Source organism: Galleria mellonella, unplaced genomic scaffold (assembly GCF_026898425.1).
Source record: "Galleria mellonella isolate WM207_F2 unplaced genomic scaffold, CSIRO_AGI_GalMel_v1 utg37, whole genome shotgun sequence".
NCBI classification, from domain to species: Eukaryota; Metazoa; Arthropoda; class Insecta; order Lepidoptera; family Pyralidae; genus Galleria; species Galleria mellonella.
In genome coordinates, this window is record NW_026442087.1 from 1306728 (window position 1) to 1324369 (window position 17642).

The window sequence follows — 17642 nt, forward strand, 5'->3', positions numbered from 1 at the left end:
AACTGGAGAATTTCTAATAATTATATATACCCCCAGCTTTTTTTTTTATACTACTTAGAATGGCAAAGAAGCTGACGGCCCATCTGATGGAAAGCGGTAAACGCTGTCTATAGACCTGAGCAGTACCATGGACATAACAGAGCATACTGTTTCGCTCATGATACCCCCCATGCGTTGTCATTCCTGAGGACTACCTAAAAAAAAAATACATAAATCCTTAAAATTAAATAAAACCCAATTTATTTTAGACAATTTATTGATAACCCATTAATCAAAATTGCATCATCATATTAAAAATAATGATATCATCTACATATATAAAATTTCATTTGATGTTAAATGCTTCTAAAACATAAATCTCACGAGACGGTCTACTCTTTTAGTCATTAATCACATTTACACTGTTAGTCACGAGAGTAATATAACAATTATTTTAAATTAAAAACAACATAATATATTATTACCATTAGAAACAGAGAAATTGTTATAGATATTTTGGTCCAAGTTTGAACGTAACTTGAAAGAGTACCATTCTATGAATATTCACACGTTAACCGACTGATAACAATTTTTACCTCTCTTAGGATGTGTCCGTAGCAACAAAATCTAACAAAACAAAACACCAACCAGCGGATCTACCATGAAATGAAATTCCGAAATTTCGAACTCAATTTCGTGTTTTTGTTTATACCAGAATCGGACCAATAAATGGAGTTTAACATTTCTTTCGTCATACATCCCATCATAAAAGTCAAAAGTAACAATATTTTAACATTTTTAATATTCCCAAACGGCATGTATTATGTAATTGTAACATCAAATTTCTGTTTCGTTTGGCTCCGAAATTTCGGAAAACATTTCATGGTAGGCCCTCAGGCCTGTTTTAAGCAGCAAGTCTGTCACGTGAGTGTAAATTACGCCTCTTCGGATGAAACTTAGTAATGGGGATCTAAAAGTTCCAATGCTAGCAATATACCCTATTAAGTCAATATCCCCTGCTAACCATCTTGATGGGCCAACTTTCTAACTTTCAACCTTATCTATCTTTCACTGGTGCCCAGATAGCCCATACCGATAGCGCAGACGAAGTTTCCATTCCATTTTTACCCATAAAAAAAAATGTCTCGTCAATTTGAACAATACGATCCCCTCTAGAAACCATCGTGGTTTATTTGTAATGATTTTGCCTTGATAGGTCAAGATGGTAGAGAATGCCTTGAGCATTAAATCCATAATAAATAAAGTTTAAATAAATAATATGTCTAACTTGAACCTCATTGTTTCCAGCCGCCACTAATACTCTATCATTCCATTATTATAGAAGGATGAACCATTTTATTCTCATCCAGTAAATAAATCAAATCTGTCCAAAATATAGAAAACATGTTTAAGTAGATTTTTGCAATGTAGAGACAGCTAATGGACTTGGCTAACCCATGGAATTGGGGGACAAGAAATTGTTAGTAATGGTCTAATAGCCCATTGCTATCAATATAGCCACGACCTCAGGTCGAACTCCACGCGGTTCCCCCTGGAAACCATCATGTTTAATTCTTGTCGAATTCATCATGGTGGGCTAACTGACCTGCATTCATTCTCACCTATCATCTTTCACTGGTGCCTCGTCGGTGTATACCGATAGCGCGGGCGGGGTTATCATTCCATTTTCACCCATTAATAAAACCCATGGTATTAGCCAACATCAACAATAATTATGCTAATTGTTTGTTTTATTAGTTTTAGTCGCTACGGACGACGTTTAGATATCGTCTACGGAGATGGGAGCTTTGGATGGCACGACGGTAATGACCTTTGTGCGGATTACGCCTGTTTATATAGAGGTGTCACATAATGCGCATGCGTAATCCGTAACATAATAAGTGTAATTAATTTACATATGCGCGTAATCACTACGCTCACAAATATCTACATATACGCGTATGTATTTAATCGCTGAAACAAACCACAAGTTTCGTAACATACTATTCTACGTATCTCGCCACTGTTCCGAGTCTCCGTAAACGAGTTTTTACACTTACAATGCAACATATTATACCGTATTCATAGATTTATTAGAATTAAGAGTAATGAGTTAAATTAAAAATGCCTAATTGAAAACTCTGCCATCACCATTATACTGTATGACAATTTCTTTTAAACAAAACATTTTAAATTGCTTTAGACAGTCATTTTTGGTCTAACTACGTATAACCCTTAAGATTTTATCTAAATCGAGTTTTATCAAAATCATTGTGCATCAGAAAAATCTGATTTCTTTATTTTATTTATTTTTTTATTTTTATTAAACTTTTAAAATGTTCAAAACATACATATACGACTGTATTGACGCGCCAAATAATTCAAACTCCATTAGTTGGGAAGCGCTTATTTCACTATACGGTAATTATATATTTTACAATTCCTTCAAATCAAATTAATTGAAGAGAATGGGCTCGATTCTGAGACGTCATTTCAATAGTTTAGCAAAATTATTGCACTATGGACCATAATAAATTAAATTAATAACACTACAATTTATGACATACTATGGCGAGCGAACGAGCGCCTACCTTATACCGCGATTAGTAAATTCTCTATCTACCGACTCGCGAAACAATATCACTGTTAAAAACATAAAGTTTAAACTGAAAGCTTATTTACTGTCCAACCTTGCTAAAACAGCAGAATATTAATGTAAATATTGACATTTGAGAACGAAATGTAAAGTACCACACACAAGCCTTTAAGTGCTTTAAGTGGTACTAAAAATCCAGTTTTTTTTTAATGCATTTATGCATGTTAATCAAATTAAAAAAAAAATATATTAGAAATTTAGTTCATATTGGTCCTTAGAAAAAACATTTTGCTATAGTTATTTTAAATTTAGACATAGGTTTTAGAGAAATGGTATCTCAGAATCGGTCCCATTGTATTTAAGCTCATAAAATACATCCTACACTCCTACAGTAATTAATAAAATTAGTTTACTCGAAATGGTATGAAGGATATGTCAGTAATACATGCACAAAGAACAATTCTTTACAGAGCAGTATTCGATTTTTGTTACAAAATTCCTGTAAATGGAACAGGGAATATTCAACCGTAAATATCAATGCATATAACATAAAATCATCTATACATTGAGTACACATTTTTTTATATAAAACTTATTGTCCATGAAGATATGTTATGTGCATATGTTCATTTACATTTTGGTTAACATATACTATATATTCCCATGTTGGAAAGGATGGATCAATCAAGATCCCAGTTAAAGGGGCTTTCTTAATATAATTGATACTAAAAATTTGTATCACATATAAATTATGGATATGACAGAGATAAGTTTAAATTTAGAACAACATTCATAGAGGTGTGCTATTATGTATGTATGTCCAAATAAAAGAAACTATATCAAGAACAAGGCTCATGTATTGTTCGCTAGGAATTTGGTTACAAAAATCGGATAAACTTCGTACCTATATTGTTATTTTTAAATATAAAGTTGCAAACTGGTCCTTTGTCTGGTTTATATATAAAAAAAAAGAAATATACATTTTGTGAAAATACTAACAAATAATAATAGACTAGCATGAATCCAATACACGGAGCATTTTTACTGTGTGACAAGTCGCTTAAGAATTAAACTTTGAAATCCTATTTTTTTTTTAAACGGTATGCAGATATCTGACTTAGACAAAGAGCTTACGCTTCAGTTATAGCTACGCGAATTGATCATTACTTTTTATAACTATAGTCAGTCATCCTACATGCCAAAAAGGATGAGACAGATCGTCAGGCCCTCTATTAAGACAAGAAGAAAAATAAATCCATTTCGAAAACCGTTTACGCTACTGCATGAATGGAAAAGAATGAGACAGTACGTTTTACGTCCCATTATATCTCACACGCACAGTAACACTAACAATTGAAGTTTATCACTTATTTAGTGTCATTGCTTATCAGGAGGACTTTTGGCTGACTCTGTTCTTTATACTTTATAACGAACATTCGAAACAAACTCATTGTAATATTAAATCCATAAACTAAATTCATACAACGTAATATTTATTATACGTAAAATTATGCAAAATTAAACTTTCGGTAACGTCACTATGATATCGAATAAAAAAAAATCTTTTCGCCATCATCACCTATCCAAACTAAACACATTGTTCAAACATGTGTTTTAAACATAAATATCAAATACGGCAGTTCAAAAGAGAAATTGCACTGAATTCACACAGGAGTATAGAATTTCATAATAAAAAGAAAAAAATTAACTTATTGATACTTTAACTTTAATAAACAGTCATTCATTCAAATAAACCGAATTATATATAAATTTCAAAGATTGTTGAATGAGATTTTAGGTGTTGATATATTGGTTTAAACGAAATTCATTTATAAAACACAATAATTAGTGAACAATACGACAAAACTATAACGAAACAATAATGCCAAATGTTTTACTCCATTTCTTACAACTAATAAAATATAAATAATTATTCTCCTACATATATACTTATGACTAAGCTCTAGAACAAATTGACAAAATATAGGTATCTATAGGTAATTTTATGTTCTCAAATTTACATATAGACAAGATCAACGATCAAAATATTGTTTATAGATGCTCATCTTAAATACTTGTAAAAATATTCCTATGATACAAACAATGGTCCGTCTGTTACTTTATTGAGAGCGTTGTGATGTATGACTTTATATTTAATTATAACTAGCGATTCGCCTAAACATAAACTAGCCTATCATTCCCAAAAAATATTCTAGGAAATGAGAATTCAGTCCGATCGCTTAATTACACTCGCTCTAATACAACAAACGACTCACCATCACTAATTCAATGTTCATTTCTTTCTCTCCATGAGTTTTCTCATTTTCTCCGGTACAGGCACTCCCCTGTGGGCGGCGCCCCGCCTCGGCTTCGTGGAAGACACGCCACTCTGCGACGACTGGTCACCAGACTTGATTGACTTGCGATTAGGTGTCTTGGCGTCACTTTTGTTAACGTTCGACTTCCTTGTCGCTTTATCCGGCATGGTAGCGGTAGCGGAATTACTTGTAACACTTGATTTTCTCAAATCGACACTCTTTCTCGATTTCCCGGCGACACTAGATTTATTTGGTGCCGATTTTGTGACCGTCTTATTATCGACCTCTGGTGGCGGTGACCGTCGGCGACGTATCCGCGGTGGCGTGTGCGCTACCGTCGTATGACGAGACAGTAGCGCCGCACTATTGAACAATTGGCCACAATCACATCTGTGCTCAATCTCTGCTGTTCCTACAAACACACATTTAGAAAGTTTAGCCATAAAATCTCTGAAAAGCACATTAATGAAAATATAGAGACATACTTACGTCTTTTAATTGGTTTTATAGGCAACGGCTTTACACTGGATTTAGCGGAAATTATTTTGCCCTGTGATTTACGTCTAGCTATATTAGTAAGTGATTTTCTTTTCTCTTCCAAAGGTTTTCTTTTAATTTTCTTATCTTTCTTTGGCGATTCGTGTGATACAGACTTGGAAGTCTTTTCGACAACAGTTTTGGGGAAAGAGTATTTAATATCACTATCGTCGGAATCTGTGGAAGGCACTGGATCTAATGCAGGTGGTTTAACAACAGTTTTTGCAAGATTAGGTGTGTTGACAGGCACATCTTTATTTTCGATAGATTTCGATTTTAATCGAGGAACTTTGGGTGGGTGTTGTAATGATATTCGTCTTTTGACTAGATCTTTAGAGTTAGGCCGTTCAATTTGTAGAGAGTTTCTTTTTTTAGCTCTAACTTTCATAAACAACTTGGACTCTGGGGTGTCGCTTTTAAAATTGGGATTAAGCATATACCGAATCTCATCATCATCACTAGATATAACAGATTGTACATCATCTGAGATTATAGGAAGAGGTGCGTTTATAGTTTTATGACGTTTAGTTATTGTCGGTTGAACTTTTTCTTTTGACACCAACTTCCTTTTAGGCGTATTTTGATTTTTTAATATTTCTCTTTCTTCCGTTTTTGCATCTTTGGTGAGCGTTTCAGATTGATCCTTCGCTGGTTTAGCAGTATCGTTTTCTGTTTTCACATTATTTTCATCATTCTCGATTTCAGTATGCAGTATTACTTCATTTTCAGGTTCTACTAATATTTTTTCCTCCAATCGTGAATCTTCCGTGACATTGGCTATTTCTACATTGTCCACAATATCAAGACTTGTTGAATTTTTTTCCAGTACAATTTCTTTATCGGATGAAATTTTATCTTCTACAGTTTCGACGTCGCTATTTTCTTCTGTTATTGTTTCTTGTTTGGACTCTTCGACATCACCACTGTCTTCATTCAATTCATTTTTTTCTATTTGTTTTAACTGTTTAGCAGCAGATTGTTTCTTTTTTCTTTGACAAATTATGGTGTGCTTATTTAAAGAATGCTCATTAGGGAACACCATATAACATAGTGAACATTCATGAATTATATCCTTTGCTGACAAAGAACTTTTTAGATTTTTATTATCAGATTTTTCCAAATTTGTTTCCAAATGTTGTTGTTTATGTTCAATTAAATGTTGCAATTTTCTGAAAGTTTTCTTGCAAATTTCACATTGCGATGGGGGATTAGATTTTTCGTAGTTAATTTGTGTGGATGAGGTACTTTTTTGTCTGTTAATACCATCATGAGTTTCTCTATGTTCAACTAGATGATGCAGTTTTCTAAATGATTTATCACAAGGTTCACATCGGAAACCAGCGCTAGGATCTTCTGTGTGTTTGGAAGTCTTTTGGTCATTTTCAATTTTATGTTCGTTCCGTTCAGAAGAGTATTTCCTTGACAAACGAGCAGTCATGTTGCTGTTTGAATTATGAATAATCCTATGTTGGACCAAATGATGTAATTTCCTAAATTCCTTTTTGCAAACTTCACAACTAAATACCGATTTAAAGGGCTGACTGTCAGGTTTGTTTTTCTTTAAATCGTCTTTACCATGTTGCAATTTGTGGCTAACCAAATATGACAATTGTCTAAATGTTTTACCACAAAATTCACAAACAAGATTATCTTTATCAAAAGTTTTACTTTTAATTACTTTCCTTTCCTGTTTCACTTCTCGTTTTCCAGATTTATCCTTAATAGGAGTATCTTCAATTAGAATGACATCATCTTTATTCAGAATATGTTTAGGACTATCTTTGGATTCCTGTTTCTTGGACGTTTCCTTTTGGCAAATATTATTTTTACTTTCGATTTCATCGTCTTTTGTTTCGGAGTCTTGTGATTGTCTTGATCTTCTTTTATCTGATTCGGATCGATTAGGCGAAGGGCCCGTACAATGTTTAACGTGTTTAAAAACGACATTTTCTGATCTAAACAGTTTGCCACAAATGGGGCATACAATATTTTCATTGATTTTACCCATTGTCCAATTTTCTCTTACTACTTCGTCATCACTACTATCGTCTTCCATATTTCTTATGGATGCATCTATTTTCTCATCCGTTGACACTCTTGACTTTTTCTGAGGAGATAAATTTTTATTCTTTTCAGAGTCTATTTCAGGAAGAGGATATTTTCTTGGTCGTCCTCTCCCTCTTTTAACTGGCGTATTTGATTGATTATCAGAATTATTGACGTTGATAATGTTAGATTTAATGTTTTCAGCTTGGGTTTCGATTAATGCTGCAGCCATAACTAAATTGTCTATGGCTGAGACAGTATTTTTATTCCTTGGATGAGGTTCATGTGGTTTAGAATAATCTTTGAGATTCTTTGTCACATCAAACGGTTTTGCCAGTTGAATTACTTTATCTTCTACTGTTGTAGGACTACGTCCTAACAAATACGATTTCTTTGGAACTATAGCTTTTGCATTTTTTTCAATTTTACTCTCATCTGTTTTCCGTTTCTTTTTAGGAGAAATATCAAAACCTAAATCTTCAGGCTCAATAAGTTCCAATTCAGGTGTTTCGACTGGAGTTAGGACCTGTTTTCTTTGATGTTTGCTTTTAATTTTAACATCATCTTGAGATTTTCCCTCCTCGATGGTCTCCATGAGGTCTGAATCTAACGAATCACAAGAACTGTGGGTATTAGTATCAATAATAGGATATTGTTTTGTAGTTGACGTTAATTCTTTACCTTGAACATTTAATTGAGTAGGAATATACTCTGCATTTGTATCCATATAAACAACCTTGACTGGTTTATCTTCAATAATAGTAAACGGCCGTTCTAAATGTCGTTTCGCTGTCATTACCGACTGATAAGCCATTTTCACTTTAGAAGGACAACTTTTATGAGAAACATCTGAACTTAATCCAAATTTAATCGTTGTTGACGTATTTTTTGATTGTGTATGATGATTGTAAGTATCAAGTTTCTGAGTCGATATAATTTTGTTGTCAGCGCGTTTGGTTTCATTTTTGTTATGTTTAGGATACACCAAAGCATTATCTTTTTCAACGACAGTTTTGATCACGTTGGGTGATTCACCACCATCGAAGTTAACTTTTAAACAATTTTCATAAGTTATAGAATTTCTTCTAGCAAATTTATCAAAATCTTTTTCTGTTATAATTGATTCCATTTTAGAATCTTCCTTATTACTTTTTACAATCAAAGATTCAGTTAGCGGAATAGTTTCTTTTGTTGATGATTTGATCAAGATATTCTTGTTTGGTTCAATGTCACCTGTTATAGGCTCGTGTTCTATAATTTCTTCTTCAGAATAATTATCTATTAAGTTATCATTGGTGTTCTTTTGTGAGGTTTTATTAATAAACGGCAATAAGTTTGGCATTCTGTTATGCTTATTAACAGATTTATCACTATCAGTTTTTGAATAACTTTTAAAAGCCTGTTTAGATGATGCTGAAGATACTTCTGGTTGAGATTTTTCAACCAATGAAATTCCATGTATTTTATTCATTTTCACCTCTATATCATCTAAAGTATTTGTATCATTTTCTAGAGACTCTTGACTGACCTCTTCCGTATTAAGTTTATTAGGAACTCCTCTATTAATAATCCCTTCAATTGTTTTATCAATTAAATGTTGATTGTTAATTTCCTTTCGTTGTGTACTTTCTTTTTTATCTACTGCCATAAATGTTGTAGTGTCAGGAATTTCTTTTAGAGATTTTATAACATTTTCTTGTTTAGTTGGATTTTTCATTAGTATAGGCCTCATTTTTACGTCTGTTTCTGTTTTTGTAGCGTCCTGCACACTAGATAATTTGTTAGTAAAAATTTGCGTTTCTTTTTTTATTCCTGATTTAAGAATGCCTGATCCTTCATGTGCCTTTGCTGTAGCGATATTAGACTGCCTTTGACTATCAATTTTTTTCAAAACGTCTCTTCTATTTAAATCATTAGAATTTTTAATTTGTTTTCCATTTGAACTATTTGTAGGGATCCTAGATTCTTTAATTTTATTTAAAAACTCTTGTCTATTGGCTTCAGTCCATTTGCCAAAAGGAACACCAGAATGGTTATTATTTATAGGCTTTTGTATTAAACTATGGACTTTTGGTGTATCTTTCTTTTCTATTAACTCAGTTTTAGTTTGAGATATGTTCTGAATTGGGGAAACTACTTTAGTATCTAATTGTTTATCTTTACTGTCATTATTACAATGTTCTTTAAGTTCAGTTTTATTATGTACAATTTTAATGGATTCATCCACTACAGAAGTAGAAACATGTGTGTCAGATATTTTTTTAACAGCAGGCTTCACTGTCGCTGTATCTAATGTTTCTGTTATTGTTGTATTTATTTGTGGAGATTCATTTGGTAAATGGAGTTCTGGTCCATCTGTAATTGGTTTACTTTCCAACTCATTTTTATTTAAGCTTGAATTTGAGGATTCCTGTGTTTTTCCAGTAAGATCTACAACTGATGATTTGTGTATTGCATCATCTTTAGATTTATCTTTTCTAATATCTTCCTGTTTAGGTATAATTTTTGTTTCAAGTTTTTGCTCATCTGGTTGTTTCATTAGAGTTTCCGTAGGCTCCGAAACTGGTTTATTTCGTTCAAAAGTATCTGTAGCTTTACCTTCTTTTCTGTCTTCAGTAACTAAAATATTTTGTTTCTTGTCTTGTATTTTATTGTCTGTCGTAATATCAATATTTTCGCTATTTTCTTTTAATGCATTATCACTTGTAACAGCCCTATTATCACTATCGTTACATGAAATTATATTTGAATTATCACTTTGCTTAAAATTATTCAACTTATTTTCTTGTTGCAATTGTCCAACTAGTGAAACTTCAGTATTGGCAACTTCTTTATCTTGTGCTTTATTCCTATCTACTGCTATTTTTTCTTGTGTATTAGTCGATTGCTCGCTTTCATTAGTAGATTTCTTAGCATTTACAGTTTGTTCCATTTTATCAATACTTTCACTAATTTTATTATCAATTACTTCAGCAGAGATTTTAGTAACTTCCTCTATATTTTTGTTTTCGTTGGGTATTTGATTTTCTGATTTAAGTGGTATTGTGTTGAGAGATTTCAAATTCGAATCTTTATCATTGTTTTCATTTGATTTTTCTGATTCTTTCGAAACGATAGTACAATCGGAAGATTTATTTTCGTCGAAGATACTTTTTGATAATCTATTCTGTGACTCCAGTGCTCTCTGTTTGGAACTATCAGTGTGCACTTCAATAGTCTTCTTCACATTATCAGAATGTCTGTTTGGATGCAGCTGTTGATCCACCATAGTTTTTGTAAGAGGAATGCCTTCTTTATTTGGTGTAGAGTGATACGTCATGGGTGTAAAACTTCCTATCAACGGCGACTTTCTTGCTTCACTAAATTTCACCATTTTACCATTAACATTTAATTCAGTTCTGGTATCAGATTGCGACTCTTTGTTTAGCTCATACTCCAAGTCATTTTTTGTAGAAGTTTGCTCTTCATTTTGAGACATTTTCTGACTTTTTTCAACAACTTTGCTGCATGAATGATCACTCATTACTTTGTTTATGTCCTTTATTGGAACATGTGACACATTCATATCTGCACTCTTTCCTTGTTTACTAGGCTGTAAAAATAAAATTGAAGCATAAGTCAAATAAAATAAAATCTTATATGTATATTGTTAAACTTTAATAAAAACCTTTCATATCTACTTACCACTTCTTTGGGTACTTCTATTTGTATTTCCTCATAAACTTCTAAATTTCCCTCCGCATTTTCACTGGAATTGAAAGTTATATCAAATTTCAACAAATGTCAATTTTAATAAAATTAATTACATGATATCTACAGACATGCCATAGAAGTAACTCTCAAACACGTCCTCGTGAAGCTTCGCTCGCATCTTGGGGTGCTAATCAGTCGATTCGCCTGAATACGCCTATGAATACTATATTATTTTCATAATACTAAGCATATATCGACCATATATTTACACTATAATGTAAAATATTATTACTAATATTATATGTGTGAAAGTGCATTTACTTGTTTGTTACCTTATAGTGCCTTAACCACTTAGACAATCAGCATGAGTATGATTATACTATGTGGAATGGAGGAGATAGGATCCTTTTTTAATTCAAATGTTACTATCATTGTTATTATTTAGTTTCTTAATTTAAAAATTATAATGTAAATATTGACTTGTAATGAAAACTGTTACATCCATATATATAAATTATAAATAAAATTAGAGTGTCTGTTTGTAATACTGAAATAATAGTTTTTTTACTACATGTACATCAATACAGTACATACACCAAAATAACATTTTTTACAATTTTTGTCTGTCTGTCTGTTTGTTCCGGCTAATCTCTGAAATGGCTGGACCGGTTTTGACGGGACTTTTATTGGCAGGTAGCTAATGTAATAAAGAGTAACTTAGGCTCCTTTTATTTTAGAAAAATAAAGTAATGTTGCAAGTCCAAGTACTGTCCAGTACCGCGCGCAGCTCACAGCTATTGTCAATAAAAATATAACTTAATTTGGTATAAGTAAAAATAAAATTAAATTAAGTAGGTATCATAATAAAAAAAAAAAAAATCTAAAAAATTAATGAATAGACTGTCAGACGGAACGAAGTTCGCCGAGTCAGCTAGTTGGTTAATAAAAAAAAAAAAATAATATACTAGTCAGTAAATATATACCAGTCACACTGACAAAGTGATGGATAAAAGCTACAATAGTACAAAATAAATGAAATCTAAATCATTAGATACTTTATAGGAGTGTTCTATCAGTGAAACTTGAAAAATAAATGGACAATTAATAATTGAAATTAATGATGATGATTAAAAAACAATACCTAACTGGTTTTGTTTTGTTTGCATAACTGTGTTTCGGTTTGAAGGGTGGAATAACAAAGGGATAATGAAGGAATAACACCTGAGTCCTCAGGAATCACAACGCATGGGAGGTATCATGGGCGAAACAGTATACTCTGTTATGTCCATGGTACTGCTCATGTCTATAGACAGCGTTTACCGCTTTCCATCAGATGGGCCGTCAGCTTCTTTGCCATTCTAAGTAGTATAAAAAAAAAATATTATCTGCTCTGCTACCATAATGTCACTGAATCAATTATCCTAATCAAAATTACCAATTTTTTTTTTAAATAGACAATGGATGGTATTGTATTATATACAATACAATACTGTATACAGTGCAACACAGACTAAATCTAAAATAATAGAACATAAGTAAAATATCAAAATTAAATAAAAAAAAAATGGTAATAATGCACAGAAAGTAAAATTGAAATTGTTAGTAGTATGTAAAATTAAAACTACAATATATCAGTACTCCTAGACAAGGTACACACAAATCTATTGTTAGAATCACTTTGGTCAGTGTCCACATGGGAAAAAACAAGACAGTGCATGTCACCATTTCATTCTGATGGATACGCTAGATATAATGATTTTATCAATAGTTGTTTGAGCTTTGAAATAAAAGATAAAATTTACATAATCAAAGTCAAAATATAAATGGAGAATAAATTAAGAGACAATGCAAGACAGTAAGTATACTAAGGAAGGAGGAGGATCTTTAGTGTTGGAATACTTATGTCATATAAAGGACTTTATAGTGATTTATTTTATTATTGAACTTTATACACTTAGATAACTACAATATAATATGGCTGACTTAACAATGTATGGTATCAACCAGTCATTCATATATAGAAATGATTATTAAAAATTAATGTGAGCAGGAAATAAATAGTAGAAAATATAAGGATATATATATAAACTCTTACAGATTTAAGCTCACCTTTTGTAGATCCTCATTTAATATAAATTATAACAATGTAATTTTTGCACACAATAAAGTATAAATAAACATATCTGTATATTAGTATATTTATGACATATCACTCAGTCAGATAAATGGCAACACTGAATCTACCCTAGATTCAGTGTTGCCATTTTTCTTACCTATCTCTTAATAAATGAATTTGATAGTTTTGTGAAATTATTAAGTTATGGACCAACATAAAATAAAATTTTAATATTATATATTTCATTTTTAAAAGTTTCATAAGCACACAAGTTTTTTCATGTTTTAACTACCGGTTTAAGCTCGTTAACCAAGCTTGACTCAGGCTTGTGCTCATGCCACAGTCACTCACGACTATGGATCACAAATTGATTCTGAAACTAGTAAAGCTTTTTCAATTTTATTACACATAAGTTAAAGCAGTAATTATATATTTTGACTTAAATCTATTAAAAATTTAATTCATATTGGTCTTTAAAATAGAAAATTCATTGTCATATCAAATTGAAATTAATTCATCCAGCTTTTCAGCACCAAAGGACAACTGATGAACAGACTATGTCAGTTTTGATGCTTATTTTATTAAGTATTTGCCTAATTGTTACCTAAATATGAGAATACCATAGCTTTTTGTCTATCTGTCCTGTGTGACAGCAGTATATTACTAGATTTTACCTATTATTTCATCCACATGACCAAGGTATATTCATATTGGGATTAGGATAAAAAGTTATCTTAGTCCAAAGTTTCATGATAATTAGTCGAGCCATTATAGCACCAAGAAGCAATAAAAGAATAAATAAACAAACTGCTTTTTGCATTTATAAAGACTGTATACACCTACAGTACCTTGCAGTTATTATTATTAGTAGTTTCTTAATTAAAAAGTTAAATAATAAATTAAATATTTAAAGTAACAATAAATAAATAAAATTAAATTACAAGTAAAATTAGTAAACATTTTTTTAGTTGGAACTTACTTATTTAAATATATACCAAAAAAAAAAATGTCTATGTATGTACTTAATTTATTTTTTTTTTTATTAAATTTTAATTTCAAATTTTTTTTTTTATGCCATATAATATTTGTCCATATTTGTTCTATCAAAGCAAATATAATATATACAACATGAATAATTTTATGTACCTACATACAAGTTGACATTTAATAAAGGGTAAAGGTCATTGACACTTTGTTTTATGTTTACTCCCAAGAGAGAAATAGTAGATTATAGATGATGCTGATACTTGTGACTTATTAATTAAAAGTAATAAATATAACTTTTATTATAATTCAAGTGATAAATATTATTTAATAACTAAATTTGTTCCGCTACTTTGTATGCTTGGAATTCAAAAGTAGGAAAACCAATCAAAAAGACTATTTTTAGATGGCACATCAAAATAAAACATGCTGTTTTTTTAATTTAAATTTTAAGCAGATGTATATTATCCCTAAGACAAGCTTATGTGCTTAGGGGCATATGGTTACAGAGGGGTGTAATCATACAACCCTGTGCACACAGAATTTATAAACAAAGAAAATATATATAAAAGATGTTTATGCCTATATTGATACATCATCACCTTCCTACCCTTATACCAATTATTATTTGGGGTTGGCGTAATGTTTTTATCCATATTACAAAAAGATTTAGTCAAGTCTCTTTGGAATAAAAGATATTCATACAATTTACCCAAAAATTGGCATAGTATTAAGAATGTGCATATTAATGACAATCAACGATTACAATTGAGAGCAAGATTTTCCTGTCTAAAGAAATTGAAAAGTTATATTCACTCAACCAGGACAAATAAGAGATTGAATTCATTAGCAAATACTTAACACTGAATCAAACTTATATTAACTATAATGACATTATTGATAATTTTGCAAGACAAAAATGTAGATGCATCTACCTCAAATTTTATTTTTTCAACAATTGTCATTGAACATGATTAGAATCAATTTTTAGATAAATAATAATAATATAATAATAATTCATAATTTCAATCACCAATGTTTAATACTGTTAGTTAAAATTTATATTGGCACAGATTAGGTGCCTGCCTAGCCACTCTCCATATTAATCTGCCTCAGCTTCAGAAAGATAACAGTGAACCACATCAAATTTAGTGCAGTTTTTATGTGATATTGGTACAAACTTACAAAATTTCTAAAAGCTATTGATTAGGTTTGTAATGCTCTTATTAAACCTCCTCTTATAATTTTTTCTTAAGGATCTTTCATATATACACATCAACTAGTCACAAATTTATTATATAGTAAGATTGTATATAATTTATTAAATTGAAAATATAAAAACAAATAAGAATTATATAAAAAAATTACAGTACAGTATAGTACCAATAGATATATATAATTTTTTTAAACATTCACTAATATTTAAAATTAGAAGAAAATAATCAAACTCTATTCTAAATTTAAAATATACCTTAATAAAGATATATTACATACTATGGCAACTCCAAATAATAGGAAAAGGCATGAACAATGATAGCACTTTTTGTTAAGGAATTTGTTATAAATTTAACTAGAAATTAATAAACACTTACCGAACTTTAAGGAACTTGAAACTTGGTTGATGCTGGTCATCATCTATAATTTGAACAGCTGCAAGTTCCTCCTGTCCCTCTTTTCTATACAAATACAGTCCATTACCAATATCAATAGCATCTACATTTTTACCATCTATTTGCAACACCACCTCTGTATCTTTACTCTCTGTTGCAGTTTCAGCATTCACTACAGTACTCTCGGCATTATCCTCACTGTCTTTGAACTGAACAGATTCTGACTCCTTTATTTCAGAGTTAGACTTATCATCCATGTCAACATTATCATCGATAATGAGCTCATCACCATCATATGAATTATCATTATCATCAAATATATCCACGCCACCTGAGAGAATGCTACCAGCTTCAATTTGTTTCCCAATTTTATAGCTATCTAACAGATCACTCTTTTTTCCAATTGGTGACAAATTAGATATAAGCTGGTCGTCGGAGTCAGTAATCGTGCTGTCTGTAGTGATAGTCGTCGATGGCAAAGAAACATCCTTTATTGGGGAAATGTCGAATGTCGAGTCTACTTCTGACAGAGAAAAGTACTTAGAGGAGCTCTCATTAGCGGTCATGAAAGCCTCGCTCGGCGGAGACGTGGTGTCCAGTGTCGAGTCCCGAGAGCTCCCCGCTTCGCCTCGCAACTGGTTCAACCTATCCATTTGTGCACTGCATCTGTTAAAACAATAGATAAATAACGATAAATGAATTATCTTAAGATATTATTAGCAAATTCAGTGAAAAATCGGAGCATCGATTAATAAGAGACTATTGTAAACACATGAAGGTTGGTCCACCAATTAGCACCTAGGTCAATAGCAAAGAATACGGTGAAACTTTTTTGTAGAACAAACGATAATGATACTGTGACACTTTTGATAAACATCAAACAATCTTGATCGTACCAAGATGAAATTTGATGAAATAGCTTCCACACTGAAACCGTGAATAAAAAATGTCTGTTATAATATGAGTAAAAGCTCTATAAGTATTTTTATAACAATTTTTGTTAACAACACAACACATCAAAGATTAAAAGATGGACGCCAAATAAGAATGTTGCCGCTATCTGAACTTCTGATAGTAAAATTTTATCTTTGCAAATTTTGTGATAAAAATTAATTATTACCAATATGATAATTAATTATATGAATGCTCAAAAACTAATAACGCTATGTTAGTGCTAAGCACATGATTTCTGGTACCTAAAAATAAATTAATTTTATTTGAGTTCTTTGAAATATAATTAAAAACTATTTAAATAGATATTAGATTATAAGCAAACACTGTATGAGTGTTACGAGAAAACATTTTTTAGAGTTACCTTTAATTATTATTTGTTATTAATTTGAACTGAAAGGCCATGTATGATACTATTATGAAAAATTAAAGCTACTATAGGTAAAGGTACAGGTACAATATTTTCACTATAATGTGTATTATATCTAGAAGCCCCACATATACATATGCCAATTTAAATCAAAATTTGTTTCATTCATTCAATTGCGAAAGTATTTACGACTTATTTATAATATAGCCCACTAGCATGTACATAAATTATTTAACCATTTATTTTAGTTTAACATAGCTTTGTTACCATTTTTTTTTCTCGTTTATTATTTTTGATTGAAGATTTTCATTATCATCATTACCATAACCAATCTTAATTTATTAGTAACCCATTTAACAATTTGATTGATATTGTATACACACATTGTTATACTTTTTTTATTTATATCTATACAATAAGATTTATTATATTTTAAATTATT

The 17642-nt window shown here is 30.9% G+C and overlaps 1 protein-coding gene across 1 annotated transcript; it reads right to left on the reverse strand.

Annotated features, from left to right (window-relative positions):
* Positions 1–238: 238 nt before the first annotated feature.
* On the reverse strand, positions 239–16921 carry LOC113515658 (uncharacterized). The gene is made up of 5 exons (XM_026899918.3): positions 16776–16921; positions 15862–16545; positions 11161–11224; positions 5383–11068; positions 239–5305 (listed from the first exon to the last, which is right to left on the reverse strand). Exons 2-5 carry the CDS (start codon positions 16530–16532, stop codon positions 4869–4871), a joined length of 6858 nt encoding a protein of 2285 aa, XP_026755719.2. The 5' UTR covers positions 16533–16545; positions 16776–16921; the 3' UTR covers positions 239–4868.
* Between the last annotated feature and the right edge of the window lie 721 nt (positions 16922–17642).